Source organism: Glycine max, chromosome 15 (genome assembly GCF_000004515.6).
Source record: "Glycine max cultivar Williams 82 chromosome 15, Glycine_max_v4.0, whole genome shotgun sequence".
In the NCBI taxonomy this organism is placed as follows: Eukaryota; Viridiplantae; Streptophyta; class Magnoliopsida; order Fabales; family Fabaceae; genus Glycine; species Glycine max.
Genome location: NC_038251.2, coordinates 25,213,955 through 25,236,822, shown reverse-complemented (window position 1 = coordinate 25,236,822; position 22,868 = coordinate 25,213,955). Strand labels below are relative to the sequence as shown.

Below are 22,868 nucleotides of genomic sequence, written 5' to 3'. Positions count from 1 at the left end.
TTTAATCGTACAATTACAATACATGTCAAAAAAACAATTGGAATTAACGCTTATTTAAAATACAGCACAGCATGTACACTTAAGAAACAGTACTTTGCTTTTGGCTTGAAGCATTACATGTGCAAGATTATTAGGTTCCTTTGACCATTCATATTTCTACTTTTTTGCAGTACAGGATTTTCCATTCGATGTGCTATATACGACCTTTTTTTATATTAACGTAGATCGAGGCTAACTTACCACAATAACATCTCACCAGAAAAAGGATTCACAAGTAGAAGGTGGATCAGTACAAGTTTTTATTTATTTATTTTAATATAAGTAAATGTTAGTTATTAGTTTTTGTTATTGGAAGGATTTGAAACCCCGATCACTCCCTTCCTCTCTCCCCCTTCAACCCTCTTCCGAATCAGAAAACCAACCTTATAACTCGGGATGACTATACAAGTGTAAGGGACCAATTAGCTAATCTATGAGCCGCAAAATTGGCTTCTCTATACGTGTGAGAGACTTTGACAGACCACTGTCTATTTAAGATATGCTTAGCTAAGGTAAAAAGAGGTGCCATATGATGAGCAGGTTTAGTATTCGACATCAGAAGATCAACAACTACTTTTGGAGTCACTCCACCTAGAGATTGGTGAAACCATTTTGCCAAGCCATCAACAACCAATTTGGTGCTATATGCGAATTTAAAAGTCTGAAATCTAAATCATTAAACATTTAAAATATATTATCCATGCTCCAGATAGAGGCTGCCAAAAAAGATCATTCTGCAAGATTTATCTGACTAGGAAATCATAAAACTAGGGCCCTACACATTCTAATAATACAAATTCATTGTTTGGGATCTTTATATAATTAATACATGAATTATTTACTCTTGTATTAACAATATAGTTTTTAATCGTTCCCCGCCTTGCACGATTTATATAAACTAATCACACTGAGCTATATAACAAAACTGCACATGTCTTTGCAAAGGACACAATTTTTTTAAGTTTTGAATCTTCTGAAATCATGTTGGTCTGTCTGTAACAAAACTTTTTTACTATTAATTTAGTTCTAAAGCATTCGGTTCAAAATATTGTAGCCTTGAATATTTTCATCACTGGATCAAAGAATTCATTCCAATTGTTGTCTCCATAGCTGAAATGGAAAGAAGGGTTGCAATTATCGGGGCAGGAACAAGTGGCCTTGTTGCCTGCAAATACCTTTTAGAGTTTGGATTTAATCCAATTGTCTTTGAAGTTGAGGATGGTGTTGGAGGACTATGGAGACATACTATAGAGTCCACCAAGCTCCAAAATAAGAAACAAATGTACCAATTCCTGGATTTTGCATGGCCTTCTTCAGTTAAAGAAGATAATCCTAGTCACGAGCAAGTGCTAGATTATCTTAACTCCTATGCTGAACATTTTTCTCTCATTCCTTACATTAGATTCAACTCCAAAGTCATTGATATAGATTATGTTGGTGGAGAGTCTAGTGAAGAAATGAAATCATGGGAATTGTGGGGTGGTAATGGCAGGCCCTTCTGCTCCAAGGGAACTTGGCATATTGCTCTGCAACATACCAAGAATTTATCCATAGAGGTAAATATTTTTAGTTTTTTTACTTATCTGTTCTTGTTTTGTGAATAAGTATCTCCATGGGATTCTTGAATTCTGTTTTTCACTAAAAAATGTAGTGACTAATTGACATCATGGCATAGGTATGCAGAAGTTTTAAATTTTTGAATGTGTACTCCCCTATCGTCTTTGAGCCGAGTCCATGAAAGTAATCGTGGACGTTTTTACTCTTTTCAGCCTCTTCGTGCCAAAACGCTAGAGACTAGGGATTGTGTATCCTCCGGTCGTCTTTGGGCCGAGTCATCTAAGGGATCATTGACTCAATTGTCACCAACCCAGCCCAAATATGAATCTAGTATATTGGAGTCATACTTAACTAGTTTATGTCCCTATCTAATCATGTATTATCATATCTTATCAAATCTTACTGTATCTCACCACATTTCATCAAATCTTATCTCGAGGAATTAAGGAGATAAGATATGATGAGATTAACCCTTGGAGACTACTATTACCGTACGCAAACAGAATGACATGGAAGATGAGTTTGAGTTCAATTAATTAATAATGAATAAAGAAGCAGTATGCTTATTAGATTCTTTTGTCATTTGCAGTGCTCACTTTTGCTTTATAATAATAACATATCTCAAATTGAACATTTATATGAACAGGTGTATAAGGCTGAGTTTGTCATTCTTTGCGTTGGGAAATACAGTGGTTTTCCAAATATTCCTGAATTTCCACCCGGAAAAGGCCCAGAAGTTTTTAATGGCAGGGTCATGCACTACATGGACTACTCAAATTTGGACAATGAGACTGCTGCTGAATTGATCAAAGGAAAAAGAGTTACAATAATAGGGTCACAGAAATCTGGTCTTGATCTAGCAGCTCAATGTTCAAATGCAAATGGTGAGAAATTTTTTGTTGCAAATTTTCTACATAAACTACAGAAGGATTTGTTTGGCTATCCTACATCACTATATAGTTAATGGTTATATTTCCTTCTCAACTTTCCCCTTCTGAAATTTCATTCCACTAATCACTTTTATAGGAGTCACCTATCCTTGTACAATTATCCAAAGGACCGCACACTGGTTTCTTCCAGATTTTGACACTTGGGGTGTTATTGTTGGATTCTTATTCTTAAATCGCTTTGCGGAGCTGTTAATTCACAAGCCAGGAGAACCCTTCCTACTTGGCCTTGTGGCCACTTTACTTTCACCATTGGTAATAGTAAATGAGATCTTGATTAATTAAACTTCTTCACAAATATTTTTAAAAATAAAAAGTAAAATGAATCAAGTTTCCTCTCCTAAATTAAAACCAACTCATGCACCTCAACTTTTAGAAAAATTAAGTGAAGATATAGATTTATTTTAGTCTACCGAAAAAGTATTTTTTTCTGTTTAAAAAAGAATTTATCCATGCAAAACCAAATTGTCACATATATATATATTTTTCATATTGATACTTGCAATTAGAAGTAAAGTACAGTATGTTCATGTACAGTTCCATTATTAACTTTCAGAGATGGGGAATTTCTAAACTTGTTGAAACTATTCTAAAATGGAAGCTGCCATTAAAGAAGTATGGATTGGTACCTAATCACAACTTTCTTCAAGACCTCTCCACGTGCTTGCTTAGTCTGCTGCCTGATAACTTCTTTGACAAACTAAAAGAAGGATCCATCCTTATAAAGAAATCACAAAGCTTTAGTTTCAGCAGAGAAGGTGTAATCATTGATGGAGAAGCTAAGGTCCTAGAAACAGATGTAGTAATTTTTGCCACTGGATACAAAGGTGATCAAAAAATCAAAAACATGTTCAAATCTCCGATCTTCCAAAATTATATCATTGGGCCAACAATCTCAACAGTTCCTCTCTACAGGTCGGTCTGTTCTTAGTGTGGCTCATTTTTCTTCCACAACCTGCTATTTATTATAGCCTTAAACATGTTCTTTGTGATTAAATTTTAGGGTTAACTAAGTTTTTAGTCCCTAAATTTTTTTAGAATTTGAATTTTAGTCATTGTCTCTAATTCAAACAATATAGTAATTATTTATACTCTTAATTTACTACTATATAAAGATTCTAAACGTTACCGATGTTGTACCAATTCAGACAAGTAATTCACCCTCGGATCCCACAGTTGGCAATGGTAGGATATGCCGAGGGCATATCAAATATTTTTGCCTCAGAAATGAAAAGCATGTGGCTAGTGCATTTCTTGGATGGAAACATAGGGTTGCCTAGTATAAGAGAGATGGAAAAGGATGTGAAATTGTGGGAAGACAATATGAAGCAATATGGTGGACGATATTATTGGAAATCATGCATTGCTAATTGTTGCATCTGGTATCAAGATCAATTGTGCAAAGACATGAAGCATAACCCCAGAAGAAAGAAGAGCCTTTTTGCAGAGTTGTTTGAACCATACAGCCTCGCTGATTATGTGGGTCTTACTCGTAATTGAGAACTTGAAAGCAATTAAGTTTGTTTTGTTGCTACATTGCTTTATTTCATAATGAGACTTTGTATGGGTCTTTTATGTTAGAACTAAAGAAATGCAATGATGTCTAATCCTTCAAAAATCTCATAATTTTGAAGATAACAAATGATATTAAAATTTGATAGACTAATGAAATTTATTAAGTATTACAAGATTACATGTGTTCAATATGAAAGAAGTTATACAAAGTAACTTAAACCACATTAAAAACAAGTTATCAAACACACTATTTAATTTTTTAACTTACCAATAAGCAAAATAGATTTGTGGTAAAAGAAATGAGCTTATCTAAGACTAAACTAACTATAATATAAAGGGTGTGTTTGGTTTGGTGTGTTGGAGGAAGTGAACGCATGTGAAGATGGAAGCAATACATTGTAGCTTTTGCATTAATTTGGATTTTGACTCTAAAATATTAGAGAACACATGTATTAAACGGGGAACCATGGTTTTAAATTATGATTTGCAACTATAATTGCATTATAATTGCATCCGTAACGTACCAATTTTTTTTACTATCCACATTAGTCGCATTTTCTTGCAATGTAAAGATTTTTTGATTTGCTATAGCCACGACAACCCACAACTGCAATTTAAAACCTTGTGGGGAACCAAACACACAAATAGTTCACCATATCTGGTCGTTGGAAAAGGACCTGCACGTGATATGTCATTTAAACATAAGGTAATCAAATAAAATAGGACATGTGGGGGTGGCAATGCAATTAAAATAGCAGAAGAAGGTGAAACTTATTTGAATGAAATTTTAATATTCACTACTACAAAAGAGGTTATTTACGACGCACATTCTAAGACGGTTCTTTAGAACCGTCTTAGAATAGGAAGTGGTGACAATTTTGTAATTAGGAGAATAAAACTTATTTTTTACATCGCACATTCTAAGACGGTTATAATCGTCTTAGAATGTCAGTTGGTGGCAATCTTGTAATTATGATAAATTAATACAAAGACGGTTTTGACCTAAGACCATCTTCGTAGACCATATTCATTAATTGCAACATTCCAGTCCCTACGAAGAGCGACCTAACGCCACCCTCCCTCAAACACTCTCCTTCGTTGTTCCCTTACAATGTTAGCCCTCAACCATTCTCTCCGTCAAACTCAGCCACATCAAAGCGGAGCATACGTCAAACAGTCTGTCCCTCAAACCCCTTTTTGCTTTGTTAGCTTAGCAGCCATTAAAAGTGTGTGTTCGTGCGCCTCTGTACGTGTTAGGTCGTCATACAAGTAATGTCATCAAGTGCTCAGTCTATTTCTCGTTTAATTTAGTACTATTAAGAGGCTATGAAACAAGGGTTTTTATTTTACTGACTTCGACTCAGTTGTCAATCTCTTGCACGTTAATTTTTTGGTAGATTGTGCGTTTTCCAAATAATGTTATCATTTGTGGCGCATTTTCCCTTCAAAATAAATCATCTCTTGGTGATTACCTTGAGAAAGTATAATTTTTACTTTTTTGGATGCATGCTGAGTTTTGTTTCCCTTATTTTTTTTTGTAAAAAAAAAATCTTGGGTAAATTTCTGCTTTTTCAAGAAAATTTAAGTACAACCAAATCCATGGGATCAAACTAGTTTGGATAGATTATTTTTGTTTTGGAACATTTTTGTCCATCATTGTTATTCATTATACACTATTAAATGCCCTTTTTAAGTTTTTTCATTTTGAGAACTGCAATTTGTTTGGTATTGAGTATTTTAGTTTAGATCATGCTGATACCCTAATGGTTTTGTCTATGCAGAAAATTCCTAGGTGGCAATTGCAAGGTTTCAAGCGGCTGCAGCAATTCGAGAAGCAACTATTAGAGAATGGGGTTTTCTTAGTGCTGATGACAAGAAAGGCTTGATAAGGTCTTCCATAACTTTGAGTCCACTAACTTTTGTGTTGTTTTTGATATTTACATCATGAGTGGCCTTGTTCATATAATTTATAATTAAAGATCTTTCTTCTATACCTAATAGTTGTTGTTCCATTCATTACCCAAAAATATGTTGATATGTGTGAGGTTTCTTGCATGTATGAGCTTGTTCCAGAAAGTAGAGATTCTTATGTCATGTTGAACACAAATCTTGGTGGTTGGGAGAAGTTATGATAAGAAAAATAAAATAAGAAAAAGAAACAAACTTTATGGAAAATAGATTTTGCTCAGGGACTGGAAAATTGAATGAAACACATAGAATACTTAAAGAAATACAAAATCTCAAAATAAAATTCAGAAGGGCTTGAGAATCCTCTTTCACCTTTTGATCCTGAATTGGTTCTAAAAAGATTTGACAATCCTTTTTTTGTTGTGTTTTAAGTCAGGGCTTGGTGGTGAAACACTTTTCTTCTCTTTTATTGGTTCTTCCACTTTACTAGTAGTTGTTGTTGGTTGTGATGGAGTGGTGTCTTATACATTTTCTGTGGGCTTTGCTTCACCATTCTCTTGGGAAGTTCCCAGTTCTTGTTGTTTAGGAGCAACTTGAGAAGTTGTCTTCTTTGGCATTGTAAGGGTGAGAATTGGAATCTCAAACTTTCCCTGAAGTGCCTGAGGCTCACAATAGTCAGGAATGGGATATGATTGGTCCATTCTGTTCCATCTATTGCCTTGAAGTGGTCTTTCTCCTATAATCTTTACATTCTCTCTTGGAAAGCCTATAAAAGCAAGAGAGAAAGTTGGTTTTAGTTTGACACAAATGTTAAGATAGTATAGAAAAAGGGAAAAAATGAAAAACAAATTTGTAAACCACCCAATTTTAAAGATGTAGCATTGTTTGAGTTACAATTTGGTAAAATTGATTTTAATGAAAGCCATAGAATCTAAAGTCTCGTACACGTGACAAACATAAAGTTGTGGACGCAATTCTCTTTGCCTAAAAGCCGTAGAATTTGTGTTAAGGCTAAATAGTAGTTCTTAGTTTTTATACACTCACTAAATTGTGGCTTAATGTTTTGAATTGAATTAATTTGGTTTCAATTTTCATTGTATCTATGTTTATATAAGGTGTGGATATTATTGATTGTTATGTTGTTAACCAGTTTTCTTGTCAAGGAGACAATTCCTTGTTTGCATGTATGTTGTGATTTGTTGATGAAATTATGTTAGTCAGGTCTTCCTTTTTCCTTGCTGAGCATGAATTATATACAAGGAATAACTTCTTTGGCCATGAAAATAATATAATTAACTACTTGAAATATGGCTTTCTACATCGGTTATATTGGTCATTCTACATTGGTTATGGACCGATGTTGTAGAAGACGTCGTTAAAGGGGGGCAGGTGTTCTACGACAGTCACGAAGACCGATGTAGATTGACATTTATTCTATTACGGTCTCTTGGTCACGACCATTGTAGAATGGCGCTAATTCTACTACGGTCCCTTGGCATGGACCGATGTAGAATTCCATAATTTAACATCGGTTGTCTAACTGACCGATGTAGAATGTCCGTCATTCTACATCGACTTTGGCCGTCAAACGTAGTTGAATAGGTAACCAAGGTCAGGAAATCTACATCGATTTTCCAAATAACCGATGTAGTATATTCGGGAATTCAACATCGGTTATCCTAATAACCGATGTTGAATTATTATTTATTTTTTTCCTTTTTCTTCATGAATTGCAATTACAAATGTTTTGGTACAAAATATTTACAGGAACCATACGACTTATCAGCATCAGAAAATGCATTCAATCAAAATCAAGAATTTCATAAATAAAATTAGAAGCTCATTGCACATGGCAAAGTTGAATACATTCCAAACAAAATTTCATGGCTAGCTTATAAGCAAAACTACAGAGAATAATGAAAACAAATTATATCCTGACAAATCTATAAAAGTCCAAGACTAACAAATAATAAGGGGTGACCAACAAATAATAATTTTCACCATCAATTTGGTACTAGACAGGATGAATAGTTGAGTGTCGTCATCAATTTTAAAAGCCTTATCGTTCAGGTACAGAGTTCAAAGAGAAGCACCAGTAAGTGTAAAATAACATACCTTGAGTGATAGTTGGGAAAAGTGTCCAAGACCAGCAGACATGAATTTTGATCCTGTAAAATTGAAAGAATGCATTAGAAAACAAGAAAATTGGCATAAAATTTAAGTTTATCAATCACCAAGTAAACAAATTAAATGAACCTGTTATGCACAACAAAATTCCACAAAAGGCCATCCAACCTCCTCTCCTAGTCTTCTTCAAAAATTGGAAAACATAATATGGAGAGCGTGCTTGGTACACATGTGATAGTATCATTAAGGACAAAAGGCCAAGATCAGACAGACATCATCAATAATAAAGCATCATTGTTTATGTGAAACATATAATGTAACTTTGAAAGATAAATAAGAATAACACAATTATAAAAAAATGAAAGCAAGTATATATATATATATATAAGATAACCTTATCCCAAACTTTAAAAATGAAATAAAGATGTTGGAAATAGGAGTGTGAAAGAAAGAAGTTCTTAATGTTGTTACACAAGTTCCTCTAATACAATTTTGGAGTTCACTATATATAGGTTGTCTTGGAAATCTTGGAGTTCAATACATGTGAACTCAATACATATATACTAATCAAAGGAAAAATATGTATATGTATAAAATCTGTGAAAACTTTTAGCTCCCAAAGCAACAAAGTACATGTTTGGCAACACTTAATTTTAGAGAAGTATTTATAACATCTAATATCTTATACATACATATATATATATATATATATATATATATATATATATATATATATATAATTATAACATCTAATATTTAATAATACAAATAAAAATATATTTATAGCATAAGGTCATCCACTATTAGCATTTATGATAGCAGAGTTTCTTCTCTCTTTTTTATTCTTGGATCTTTCAGCATGTGTAGAGCCGTAGACCGCGGGATTCCAGAGTACCTTCAATTTCAAAAAGAGTGCAGGAAGCAAACATGGGAGTGCAGAAATTGATTCCTAGATTTAATTGAAGGCACAAAATGGAGAATGGAAATTGAAGGTACCCATATTTAATTGATTCCCAGAATCCAGCTTTGAGCTTAAAAGACTTGAACTTTCTAGTTGCTGAAGCCAACAGAGAAAGCATTACAGAAAATAAACTATGATAAGAAATGAACACAAGGGAAGAAGGCAAGACAGTGAGAGGCACCAAGAATGGATTGCCCAAAACTATGATAAGCACTAGCCAAGAATGGATTGCCCAAAACCAGATGTAGAGGCACCAAGCCCACTAATCTTGGAAGAAAGATAGTTAAATTAATTTTTTCCTCTAATTTATTTGTTAAATTTAATTTATTCTTTTATTTTTTTTTCAAGATAACTTAATCCTCTTAATTGCTTTAATTAATTCAATTTAATTTTATTATCTAAATTAAATCATCATCATGGAGAAATCATATTTGATGAAAATTTAACATCGTCTTATTTTAAATGATTATAAATATATTTTTAAATATGATTAATTTAATTTAGATAAAAAAGGATAAAATTAAATCAATTTTAAATAATTTAAAAAATCATAATTTAAAATTTTGAATAAAAAATTAAAACATCAAGTCAAGAAAGAAAAACTAATTTAACTTAAAAATGCTAAAGGAGGAGAATTGAATAAGAAGAAATAGGAGTGGCAAGGTGGCAGAGGGGGGAAATCAAATCAGGAAAACATGAGCACATATAAAGTGGAGCCAGTGGATGAAATGGAGCCACCTAAGCAAATAGGAATATCTATGATGCCTAAACTGGTAATATTCAATTCATTGATGCAAATCTGGTTGTCTGCACTTGAGAAAAGCTCAATGCATTGAGCTGAATATGTACACCGTAAATTATGTTCATTGTTAACTAAGCACTATAGCTAGTAAATAGTAATTATCATAAGCTCCGTACTAAAACATCAAAAGAGCATCATGAGCAAATTTGTTCTTTAAATAAGAAGATAAAATTTCCACTTACATAGAAATGGTCCAGTTCCAACAGAGTCACCCTCCACAAGCTTGAGCTGGATGGTCACTTTCCGAAACATATATTTTTTCTTAGATCCAAATCCAGCACCTGCAGTGTTCAAAAAAAGGTTAGATGTTTAGCTGAAAAATAACACATTTTGCAGGGCTATTAAATGGACTAACAAGAATTAGATCTAACAAAAAAAAAAGTGCAAAATTAGATCTAACAAGAATTAGTTCAAAAGTGTGTAAAGACTTCTCATCACCATGAAATAGATATGATGTAAAGGAGCTGCTCACTCCATATACCTTGCCCAAAAAGCATATTCCTTGGGAATCCTTTCTATCCTTATTTGGTAGATCAAATTTTGTGGCATTGTGGACTTCATCCTACAGATGATGTGGCAAGAGATAAAAAATAGATTAAATATTTCTTTAAAAATAGTGTTAAAAAAATATTCATTAAGAAAAGTTTAACATGTTAGCATTCATAAAATTGCAATCCTTGGTTACCTTAGTAAAAATACTTTTTCATTTATTTAATTTTTACACTTCGCCTTGAAGAGTCCACATTTCGTGATACAATATCCTGCATCAAGAATAATTATGGGTCATTACAATTCACAAAATTAATACACACACACACTGGAGTACACTAATTAATTGAAGATTCAAACCCAAAAATTACTGACAAGACAGTAGGAAACACAACAAACCTTAAGATGACCAAGCTTCTTCACTGCACTAATGCTCTCCCTTGAAACAACTCCTTCAGGCCATTTTAGATGCGATCCACACTTGAAATATTTTTCTACGCCCTTGCTACATATTGAAGAGCAAATGAATAAAAAAGAAGTTACTACATTTAGTATTTTTGGTGATAACTAATAAGCTTTTGGCTTTTTCCGAGTCATTGATTCATAACTTGTCCCTGATGTAAGCTCCATTGGAGCTTGTAGGCCTATGATCTTCTTCATCAATGGATTCCTTTGCTTCTCGGAAGATGAATGGCAGCGGATGAGTTTAGAAGACGCTCACCACCATAGGTGGCCATGGATAAGAGCTTGGAGGAAGAAGGAGATGAATGAAGGGAGAGGAAGAGAAGAGCATGAAATTTTGTGCTCTAAAAGAGCTCTGAAATCTGAAGTTTAATATTCAAATGATCATAGTTTAAAAAATGCACACACATGACCTCTATTTATAGCCTAAGTGTCACACAAAATTGGAGGGAAATTTGAATATCAATTCAAATTTCACTTGAATTTGAAATTGAATTTGTGGAGCCAAACTTTGGAGCCAAAATTTCACTAATTGTGATTAGTGAATTTTAGTCATGATTCAGCCCACTAATCCAAGATCAATTCCAAGATTCTCCACTAAGCGTGCTTAGGTGTTATGAGGCATGTAAAATATGAAGGACATGCACAAAGTGTGACTATATGATGTGGCAATGGGGTGTAGTAAGCAAATGCTCACCTCCCCCTCTAAAATTTAATTGGATTGGTCTTCTACCAATTCAATTAAATTTATTTCCAACCACACACATCAAATATTCACTTAGTTCATGTGAAATTACAAAACTAACCCTACTACAAAAACTAGTCTAGGTGCCCTAAAATACAAGGGCTGAAAAATCCTATATTTCTAGGGTACCCTACCTACATTATAGAGCCCTAAATACAAGGACCAAAATTAATGAAACCTTAATCTAATATGTACAAAGATAAGTGGGCTCATACTTAGCCCATGGGCCCGAAATCTACCCTAAGGCTCATGTGAACCCTAGGGCCTTCTCTTGCATCTTTGGCCCAATCTTCTTGGAGTCTTCTATCCAATGCCCTTGGGGGGTAGGATTGCATCATTCCCTCCCCCTTGAAAAGGATTTGACCTCAAATCCAGAGGTTCTTGAAACTCATGCGAACCAAACCCTCATCCAATAACTCCTTTACTTGAGGAATAACCTCAAGCTCAAGAGGTATGGCGGTGCTAAGGGATGTTTCCCTTGATAGGAAAAGGTAAAAAGATTGTTTAAGAAGGAGTGCTCTTTTAATATCACATTTTGTTGTAAAATGATTTTCCTTGTTAACAATCTTCTTGGAGGAATCCTTTTCCTCCTTTTCCTTCCCCTTGGCCTTTGAAGACAAGGCCTTACTATCCTTCTTTTTCTTTTCTTTTTTTCTAGTTTTTCTTCCTCATCCCTCTTATCTTTCATAGTTAGTTGATCTTTGGCCACCTGTGATGGTGTTTGAGGATGCAACACAATTTTAGTGCCAAGATGGGTGAGGGTAATTTCATTAGTTAGGCCATTGTAAATGATCTTCCTATCAAATTCCCATGGCCTTCCTATCAAATTCCCATGGCCTTCCTAAAAGAATATGTCCAGCCTCCATGGGAACTATATCACAATTAACTTCATCCTTATATCTCCCAATGGAGAAAGGTACCTTCACTTGTTGGTTAACTATCATTTCCCCTTGCTCATTGAGCCATTCAAGTTTATAAGGTTTTGGGTGGGGAATGATAGTGAGGTTCAACTTGGAAACTAATCTTGTGCTACAACAATTACAACAAGATCCACTATCCACAATGAGAGAACAAGTTTTATCTAAAATTTTGCATCTTGTATGAAAGATGTTCTCTCTTTGGGATTGAGATAGATCACAAGATTGACCTCCAAGGAGCCTTCTAACCATTGAGAGGTCACCTTCTTCACGGGGGTAGAATTCCTCACTAGACTCTTCACCCCTTACTTCATCTTCACTTCCACGAGAGGAAGGGGAAGAAGTAGTCTCCTCTTGACTACTATAAATGTCTTGACCCCTCATAATCATGGTTTTCTTTGTGGGGCATTGAGAGGCAATGTGACCTCTCCCAAGACATTTGAAGCATTTAATGTTGCTAGTCCTTTCTTGGGAACTAGTCTTAGGGGTGGATTTCTCTATGGTCTTACCCTTATCTTCCTTGGGTTTTGAAGGTGCAGCCCCCAAAATTCCTTGGGCTTGGGCCTTCCTTGGATAAGAGTGAAAGCCATAAGATTTTGAAGAAGGCTTTCCTTTAATTGTTCCTCCACTCTTATACAAAGTTGGACTAGCTCATCTAGGTCCTTATATGGAAGGAGTTCAACCTTATCCCTCACTTCCATATTAAGCCCACTAAGGAACCTAGCTATGGTTGTTCTTTCCTCCTCCATAAGTCCAACTCTTAAAAGGAGTAGTTCCATTTGTTGTCTATATTCTTCAACACTCATACTCCCTTGTCTAAGCCTTTGGAGCTTGTCCATAAGCTCCCTTTCATAGTAGGAGGGAATGTGCCTCTTCCTAAGGGCACTCTTAAGATCATTCCAATACTCTACTGGAGGATCCCCATGAATCCTTCGTTCCCTAAGAAGGGAAGTCCACCAATAGAGGGCATACCCTTTAAAGCTAAGGGTAGCCAATGGAACTTTTCTCTCTTCACTAATATGATGGCAAGCAAAGAGTTGTTCAACCTTCATTTCCCAATCTAAGTAGGCCTCAACATTATCTTTTCCATGGAAATATGGGAGGCGAATGTTAACCTCTTGAGGCCTTCTATCGTTTTCTCTTCTTTGGGAGTAATGTTTAGTATGTGAACTATGGTGCCCTCTATAATAGTCGCTAAGTTCTTCACTTAAACTCTTGCAAGAGTCATGACTACTATAGGAGGCATGCTTTTCTCTTTTCATTTCTTTCATTATTTTTCTTCTTTCTTCCTTTCTTATTTTCTCTCTTTTATCTTCACTTATTTCTTCCACTCTTTTTTTCCCTTTTTCTTTTCTCTCTTGTTTTTCTTTCCACAACTTAAGGGATCTCAACTCATCTAATATCTTATACAAGGGGTCCTTAGGAGTAGAACCCTCACCATTAATACTAGATGAAGAATGAAGACTCATGTTGGTTCTTAAGTTATGGTTCTTTCTTATTGGGGGTTTGGAAACAAAAGGTAAAAGAATCTATGGTTGAAACTAGCCAAAATAAACACTAAAAGAGGTGTCAAAGATAAGGTAAAAACTAATTGGTAAAAGGTAAGCAATCTAGGCGGTTTGACAATGGAGGGTAAAGGAAATAAGCTATGAAAGTAAGCAAGAAATTAAAGTGCAAGAAATGAAAACTAGGCGGATCCTAAGAGTGTTTGGATGACCTCATTTAAGGTTCCCAACAAAACACTCACTATCCTAACGGAAAATTGCCTAAAATTATTACACACAAATGGAAGTAGGGTGACCTATTGGAGGCTCCCAAATTACGTCCAATGAAAGGCCTTTTTGTTACAAAGTTTGAAAGTAAAGAAAATTGCCAATTACAAATTACAAAAAAAAAGTCCTCAATTTTGGTGGCTATTCTCTCTTTTGTGTTTCACTCAATTTGGAGTGCTTCTTATTCCAATAGCTCTTAAGGTGGTTGGCCCCTTGCTTCTTGACTCAAATTCTTCAAGGGATGACACCAATCCTCCTTTCCAATTCCCTATATGGCAACTCACAAACAAGGAAACAAAGAGACAAGCAATAACCAAAGACCCAAAAATGAGATGAAAACTAAACCAAAAGAGTTTTGACAAGACAAATTTTCAAGGATGATTCAACAATTAAAGTAATGAAAAGCAAGGTAGGACTCAAAGAGAAACTTAGAATGACTCTAGAGTAGAGTAAAAAAAACTAAAAAAAAAGACTCAAGAAACCTCTGGTTTTGGCACTTGTTTTCACAATAATTTTCAATTGTAATTTCAGAACTAGGATTGGTATAAAATAGGCACCAATTATAGAACAAATTTTGAGCCGAAACAACAAGCACACTTTCTTTTCACTTTTTTTTCCTAGACACTGATTTTTCTGCCAACTTGTGTGATTTTTCTTATTTTTGTTGGATCGAGTGGCCTCAGAATAATTAAGAAGGGGGGGTTGAATTAATTATTCCTAAACTTTACCAATTAAAAAATTACTCTTTTAAGGCTTTGACTTATGTTGTTAAAAGAATATGGAGTAGAAGAGAAACTTAACAGAAAGTAAAAGCGGAAATTAAATGCACAGCGGAAAGTAAAAGAGTAGGGAAGAAGGAAACAAACACATAAGAGTTTTTATACTAGTTCGGCAACAACCCGTGCCTACCTCCAGTCCCCAAGCAACCTGCGGTCCTTGAGATTTCTTTCAACCTTGTAAAAAACCTTTTACAAGCAAAGATCCACAAGGGATGTACCCTCCCTTGTTCTCTTTGAACCTAGTGGATGTACCCTCCGCTAGAACTGATCCACAAGAGATGTACCCTCTCTTGTTCTCAGTCAAACCCAAGTAGATGTACCCTCTACTTGTGCCACAAAGGATGTACCCTCCAATGTGTTAAGACAAAGATCTCAGGTTGTTACACCTTTGATACTTTGTGAATGGGGATACAAAAGAATTCTCAAGCGGTTAAACCTTTGAACGCTTTTGTATTAGGGAATGGGAAGAATCAAAAGAATTCTCAGACTGTGTCGTTTTGAATTCTTTGACAAGGGAGAAGGGAGACACAAAAGAATTCAAGCGGTTAGTCCCTTGTTCTTTTGGAAAAGAGAGAAGAGAGACACAAAAAGAATTAAGGCGGTTAGTCCTTGGCGAATTGTTTTTGGCAAAGGGAGAAGAGAATGAAAAGATGAATAGCACAAGTTTTCAAGGTTTGGAAAACCAGAAAACTTCAGAAAGCTTTTGGTACAAAGAAGAAGAAGAAGTTCAAAGAGAGTCATGGCTTGTAAAGGATTGATTGGAAAAGTAAAGTATTCAAGATTGTTGTTAGAAAGATTGATTTAGAATACAAAACAAAACCTTGCTTTTATAGACTCTTCATGTCTGGTCAAGAAGGACATTCAGAAGAGTTATAGCTTTTTAGAAAAACTTAAAACCTATTTGAAAAAGTCAAAACCTTTTTGAAGAGTTACATCTTTAGATTTTTCAGAAATAGACACTGGTAATCGATTACCAAATAAGTGTAATCGATTACACAAAGCTTTTGAGTGAAATCATGTGACTCTTCACTTTTAAATTTGAATTTCAACGTTCAAGAACACTGGTAATCGATTACCAAAACATTGTAATCGATTACAGCCTTTTGAAAATATTTGGAACGTTGTAAATTCAGTTTGAAAACTTTTTTAAACTCATTTTACTACTGGTAATCGATTACAACAATATGGTAATCGATTACCAGAGAGTAAAAACTCTTTGGTAAAGGTTTTGTCAAAAACTCATGTGCTATTCAAAGTTTTGAAAAAAATTTTAATACTTATCTTGATTGAGTCTTTTCTTCATTCTTGAATCTTGATCTTGATTCTTGAAATCTTGAGTCTTGATTCTTGATTCTTGAATCTTGATCTTGATTCTTGAGATCTTGAATCTTGATCTTGATTCTTGAGATCTTGAATCTTTGTTTGTAGGCTTTCTTCTTGAGTCTTGAATTATTCTTGATTCTTGAACTTGAATCTTGAATCTTGAGATGGATGTTCTTTGATTCACTTGAGCTTTTTGTTCATCAATTTTGTCATCATCTTTTGTTGTCATCATTGTTATCATCAAAACACCTTTGAATCATTGTTGATTCATCATGAAGCTTTGCTTCCACAATTTTTTCCTTTAATCCAAATCGCTTGGTTCTTTTTTCATAATTTTGGTCCATATGTCTAGAAAATTTATTAAACATTTCAGCTCAAAACATGCAGTGACCAATTCCCAGTAATTTATACAAGTTCGTATGTTCAAGCTGCCAGCACCAGCGATTTCAACCTAGAAATCAAGAGTAGTGTTTATGTTGCTTAAGGCTTGGATAACATGCATGAATTAGACTCAAAAGATAGGCTAAGAATGACAAGAATACATGAACAAATGTATCTAGAATTCAATAAACAAAATAAAAATTCAACACAAACTTAGAGCATAATGTGACAATTACTATGACTAAACATGACTCTAAGACAACATGGATTAAGTGATTTACACTTAGATTTTTGTGTTTTTTTTTCTAATCAATATTTTTGGAATAAAATTTATATCTAAAGGTTCAGCACAAGAATATTATGAATGAAAATTGATAGAACCTAAAATCAGCACAAAAACAAGATTCAAGAGTAGATCTACAAAATTTGAACCATAGAAATGCAAGAACAAGTGTAGATCTAAGATTTAATCGGTTTATTTTTTTGAATCTACTCTAAACAGCATCAAACCACAAGAAAATGGAGGATATACATGGAGAATAAGATGAAGAACAAGGAATTAAAGAGAATTCACCGAACAAAAAGATAGAGGAAGCAAAAGAACATCACCTAGATGAAGATGCTCTCGATACCACATGATGTAAGCTCCATTGGAGCTTGTAGGCCTAGGATATTCTTCATCAAGGGATTCCTTTGCTTCTTGGAAGATGAATGGAAGTGGAATGGAGAAGAAAGAGAGAGAGGAGACACCACTTCAAGGAGAAGAAGAATCTAGAAGAAGCTCACCACCATAGGAGGCCATGGATAAGAGCTTGGAGGAAGAAGGAGATGAATGAAGGGAGAGGAATTGGGCTTCTACCAATTCAATTAAATTTATTTCCAACCACACACATCAAATATTTACTTAGTTCATGTGAAATTACAAAACTACCCCTAATACAAAAACTAGTCTAGGTGCCCTAAAATACAAGGGCTGAAAAATCCTATATTTCTAGGGTACCCTACCTACATTATGGAGCCCTAAATACAAGGACCAAAATTAGTGAAACCTTAATCTAATATGTACAAAGATAAGTGGGCTCATACTAAGCCCATGGGCCCGAAATCTACCCTAAGGCTCATGAGAACCCTAGGGCCTTCTCTTGCATCTTTGGCCCAATCTTCTTGGAGTCTTCTATCCAATGCCCTTGGGGGGTAGGATTGCATCACTAATAGTGAGTCCCTAAAATATAATATAATGTAAGATATTTTTTTTCTCCTTTAAAATGAAAACAAATACAAAAAGAGTTAAGCACCCTGCCATTACACATTGTGAGAGGCTTAACGGTGTTGGATCGGAAATCAGCGCAGTTGTCTAAATTTTATGCAAGCACTCTGTACACTTGCAACAAAATCATGGAATTATACAATCTCAAACATAAGCACTTCTAGAATTGCCTACATTGCTGCTAAAGCTTAGGATTTATATATCAAACTGGCTAATGTAGTATTCAATCATGTTCTTGCACAACCGCCGAAGTTGGAGGCACTGAAGAAGAAGCAGGAGATTCACACGCGCCTCGCCGCCGAAGGCAAGAAATTCTTGCACAACTGGAAGATCATGTTCTTCAAGAGGTGGAAAATCAAAAGATGAATCAGACGCCTCGAGAAACTGCACCGTGCTTAAAATGAGTATTCAATCATGTTTCGAGCGCGGCGCAGGGTTTCACTTTTTGTGCCCCATCGACGATTGAGTTCATGCAATCCGAATCGCATGGAGCAGTGACAACCGAGAACGACGTGGAGCTCGTCACGGAAGTGGGTGATGCTGGTGGCCAAGGCAAGAGGAAGCGCAAGAAGCTGAAGGGGCTCTAGGGATTTCAACACGCGGAGGGGCAATTATGTAATTAAGCAAAGAAAAACAACGACGTTTTTATATATAAACCCGTTTTTGTTTATGATGCTCCTAGTACATTCTAAGGCGGTTCTTGGAACCGCCTTAGAATGTGTGTTATAAAAGAAAAAAGTATTCTTCTTAATTACAAAACTGCCACCGCGTGACATTCTAAGGCGGTTACGTATAACTGTCTTAGAATGCACATCGTAAAATATTAATTTTTTAGTAGTGATTGTTCTTTGTTTTGCCCACACACTTACAATGCTAGCCATGCAATATTCATGAATAATGTTTTTTTATTCATAACAAAAGGGCTGAATGAATTTTTATTGGAAAAGGCTATAATATATTGCAGCACTGACTTACGTACATCATAATGTGAAATAGAGGTTAATTTATTTAAAATTAGATTATACTCATGTAACTTATAAGTTATAACAATTATTACATTATGAATAACTTAAATAGAATGTGGTTAATTTCTATTGATTCAACCATTTAATTATAATTATACATTTAAGGTTAATTAAAATTTTAATCATAAACTTTTTCCAATTTTAACTTTTAGTCCCCGAACAATATTTTAAGAATCAGTACTAAACATCCCCACTGTAATTGTACATGCTCCCATAGCAATAACATATTTAGGTATTTATGTAACTAGTTGGTATTTATTTAAGCGTACTTAAAAAACAACCATTTTGTGTATATATCTACAAAAAAAAAAGGGGAGACTAGTGGCATATTAGGGAAGAGAAGTTACATGAATAAGAATGCGAAGTTAATAAGAAGACAAAGAATGAATCTATATATCTACCGAAAAGATGAAAGAACATTGGCATATTAGGGAAGAGAAGTTACAAGAATAAAAATGAGAAGTTAATAAGAGGTTTATATTTGGAAAATTAGCCTCTAATCCTGTAACTTCTCATCCCAGTATTCTCCCCACTTTTTGTAGATATATACAATAAATTGCTCATTTTTAGTACAACTATAGTCAGAAGTTAGTCTAATAAGAAATTTCTGTTGTGCATTATGATTTTCAGATTACTTAAATTTTAATTGGATTTCTTGTAGCTATCAGAATTGGTTCTTTTGTTTCATACCCAGATAAAGATGAAAAAAAGCCTCTCTTTTATTGTAAGTGCCACATGAAAATAAAAACTTCATAGATGTGCATAACATGATTCTCAAATAGGTTCAGACTTAAGAATTAGAGGCTAATTTTCCAAATATAGAACCTATAAGACTAGTAACCCAATGTTAATAGTTGCATAGCAGAATGACACGTATGAAGTATCAACTTCTAAAGTATGCAATATCAACTTCTACATAATAATATGTTATTCAATGAATTAAAAGGTCACAAGTATGAAGTATCAACTTTTGAAGGTAAATGGTAATGAAAGCCAAAGATAAAAATCCAAACTCAACTTAATTAAGGTTTGAGTTATATAGTTAAGTGACATGAATTTTGAAAACACAAATCACATCTCTCTAATCAACTTAATTATATTATGCTATTCTTACTTAACAGATGCATATCAATATCCAGTAAAGTGATTTTTGTAACAATGTTGAATTGTTTTTGATTGTGTTTGTGGTCTAATGCTAAAGTTGGGGATCGTAAATGCGTTCTACCATGCCCTTCATTATTGTTGCAAATTTTCTTTTGTTACTAATTTAGTATTATATATGTTCCCCTTTTGGCTTGGTGGATGAAATTACTGTTTGTGTCTTCTTATAGTTGATTAGATAGCATGCCAATTACAACGTTAATACCTGATACTGTTGCTATTGCAGGAAATAACATTGGCACTTGTTTATGTTGGAACAACTTATCAAGATCTTTGTCATGTGACACATGTTTGGGGAAACTTCTCAAAGGATTTTGAAGGGTAAGAGATGTTATCCTCCATTACTTATATAATGAGCCTTTCAAGTATTTGTTAGATTTGTTGTCTTTTACGTTGATATATACTTAAGATACCTTGCACGAGGCAATGTTTTCATCTTCTTGTGTGTATCAAGCATGTGTGCTTTATATATCTAATATCATCTTCAATAGAAGATATAGTATACATTTCTTTCTTTTGTGGATGCAAACATTTATCATTCTTCGTCTTGTGATATCTGGTAAGTCAATTCACTAATGTTTCCTTTCATTTTAAAATCTGAATTATGTGTGCGTAAATTGAAATATATCCATGAAACTTTGTGGCTGCTTGCATGTTGTTTGAATTGATTGTGGATAGACATAAAGCTTTTGATTTAAGTTGTCATAAATTTTCCTTTTTCTGAAATTATAAGTGGGAAAATTATATATATAGAGTGAGTGTGAGGAGCAATACATTAGTAATGATTTCGATTCTGTTGTTGTTGTACTTTTCAGTCTCATATCAGTTTTAAACTGGTCTGCATCCCTCCCTACTGTTGTAATCTCATCTTTACACCTCTATTCAAACTTGATTTTGGGAAAAAAAAACCTTCAGGTCGCAAACACCAAGCCCTAAATATCCCAAATAAAACTTCCAACTCACTACCAAATTTTTCGACACCAAAATTGTGAAATTTTACATTGCTTATGAGAATACCATTAAAAATGAATCGATCAATTCCTGCTGCCAAACTTCTCCAAACCCCAACAAAATCCCCACCATCCAAACTTACCTCTACCACTGACATTTTACTCTGAAGATAATCCAGGGCTTCTATTAGAGTCTTTGACACAATCCATCCTTCTATACCCTTTTGCCATTGCCTCTTGTTCTTCACATAATCTCGAGAATGACAATCAAAACCTCTCAAAATGACTAGGTAAATCTTTTCAACCCACTGTGTTCTATACTCTTCTAACTTTTTTATCTCATCATAAAAAATAACCCTTTTGGAACTCTCTGGCAAAAATTCACCATAACTATTTGAATTACTTTCCATTTCTATTTTATCATCCTCATCCATCCCCATCTCAAGGAAAAAGACATCCTTAGACCATTCCTTTAGAACAGATTCAAAGTAATGAGCAACATTGATAGAGATTGTAACTTTAATTACAACATCATCATCTGTTAAGGCAGTCAAACCTTCAGCTTCTTGGCAGTGGATAAGTATAGAATCAAAAAAATTTCTTATAATACAAATACTTGCAAATCTAAGAAATTTTGACCTCAAAAATACACTAGGCAATGATCGACATCGATCAATAACAGATGCTAGATGGCAAAGAAAGGCATTATAAATCATGAGACTTGTGATCCCAGAATGGTCTACCAAAGACTTAATCCTTTTGTCAAAAGCTATCATCAAATCAATGACATGTAGCCATAATACTCTAGCAGATGACTGAATTCCTGTAACCCTCTCTTCATCTAGTTGACTAATGTAACTAGGGAAAATTTCTTTTGCCAAGTAAGTGGTTAAAGAGGTTACCATTGCTGAGATCCATTCTTCTCTACAACTATAACCTACTGTCATACCCTAATTTCGTTCGGGGACCATCCGTTTGTTGGGATGCGACCCCCTTTTGACCACTTCGAGGTACTTGGCGTCCATTGTTGCGCAATCCGTGAAGTTCCGTAACATGTCGGAAGTCAAAAGAAAGTATTGTTGCGCAATCCGTGAAGTTTCATAACATTCTGGAAGCCAAAGAAGGCATGATTGCGTAATCCGTAAGGTTTCGTGACATTACGGAAAGAAAACGAGTATCGTTGCGAAATTCGTAAAGTTCCGTAACGTTTCGGAAAAAGAATCAGCAAAAAAGGCAGGGGGTGTATTCAGTAAACGGGGGGGGGGGGGGGGTGTAAATAGAAACCAAGCCCACTTGGGCCTTCCAGGAAGTTCCACCAGAAGGCGATGCCTTCTGGAGGAAGCAACCTAGCTCGTCTGGGCGAGCTGGGTGGCAAACTTCTCCTTCTTTTCCCTATAAATAGGGGCAGGAGGGAAGAACAAAGATGTTCAACCCTCCTGGTATCTGAGAATCACTTAAAATTAGTGAGAAAAATTGTTTCCGTGAAGAAAATCCAAGCCGAGGCGCTTCCGTAACGCTTCCGAGACGTTTCCGTGAGCGATTTTGCAAAGATTTTCCATCGTTCTTCGTTCGTTCTTCATCGTTCTTCAGTCTTCAACCGATAAGTTTCCAAAATCGAACTTTTCAATTCATTCTATGTACCCTTAGTGGTCTCCACTTGTTTCGTGTGCTTTTATTTTCATTTCATTTACTTTTCGTACCCCCTTTTGACGTGTTTTAGTTATTTATTTAAGTCATTTTC

The 22,868-nt window shown here is 34.7% G+C and overlaps 1 protein-coding gene and 1 pseudogene across 1 annotated transcript; one reads left to right on the top strand and one right to left on the bottom strand.

Annotated features, from left to right (window-relative positions):
- The first annotated feature begins 953 nt into the window (after nucleotides 1-953).
- On the top strand, nucleotides 954-4,161 carry LOC100811537 (probable flavin-containing monooxygenase 1). Its single transcript, XM_003546546.4, has 5 exons — nucleotides 954-1,595; nucleotides 2,243-2,480; nucleotides 2,623-2,798; nucleotides 3,100-3,458; nucleotides 3,692-4,161. Exons 1-5 carry the CDS (start codon nucleotides 1,155-1,157, stop codon nucleotides 4,041-4,043), a joined length of 1,566 nt encoding a protein of 521 aa, XP_003546594.1. The 5' UTR covers nucleotides 954-1,154; the 3' UTR covers nucleotides 4,044-4,161.
- A 2,326-nt stretch (nucleotides 4,162-6,487) lies between these two features.
- Nucleotides 6,488-22,868, bottom strand: part of LOC100812075 (RINT1-like protein MAG2) — a 36,414-nt pseudogene continuing 20,033 nt past the window's right edge.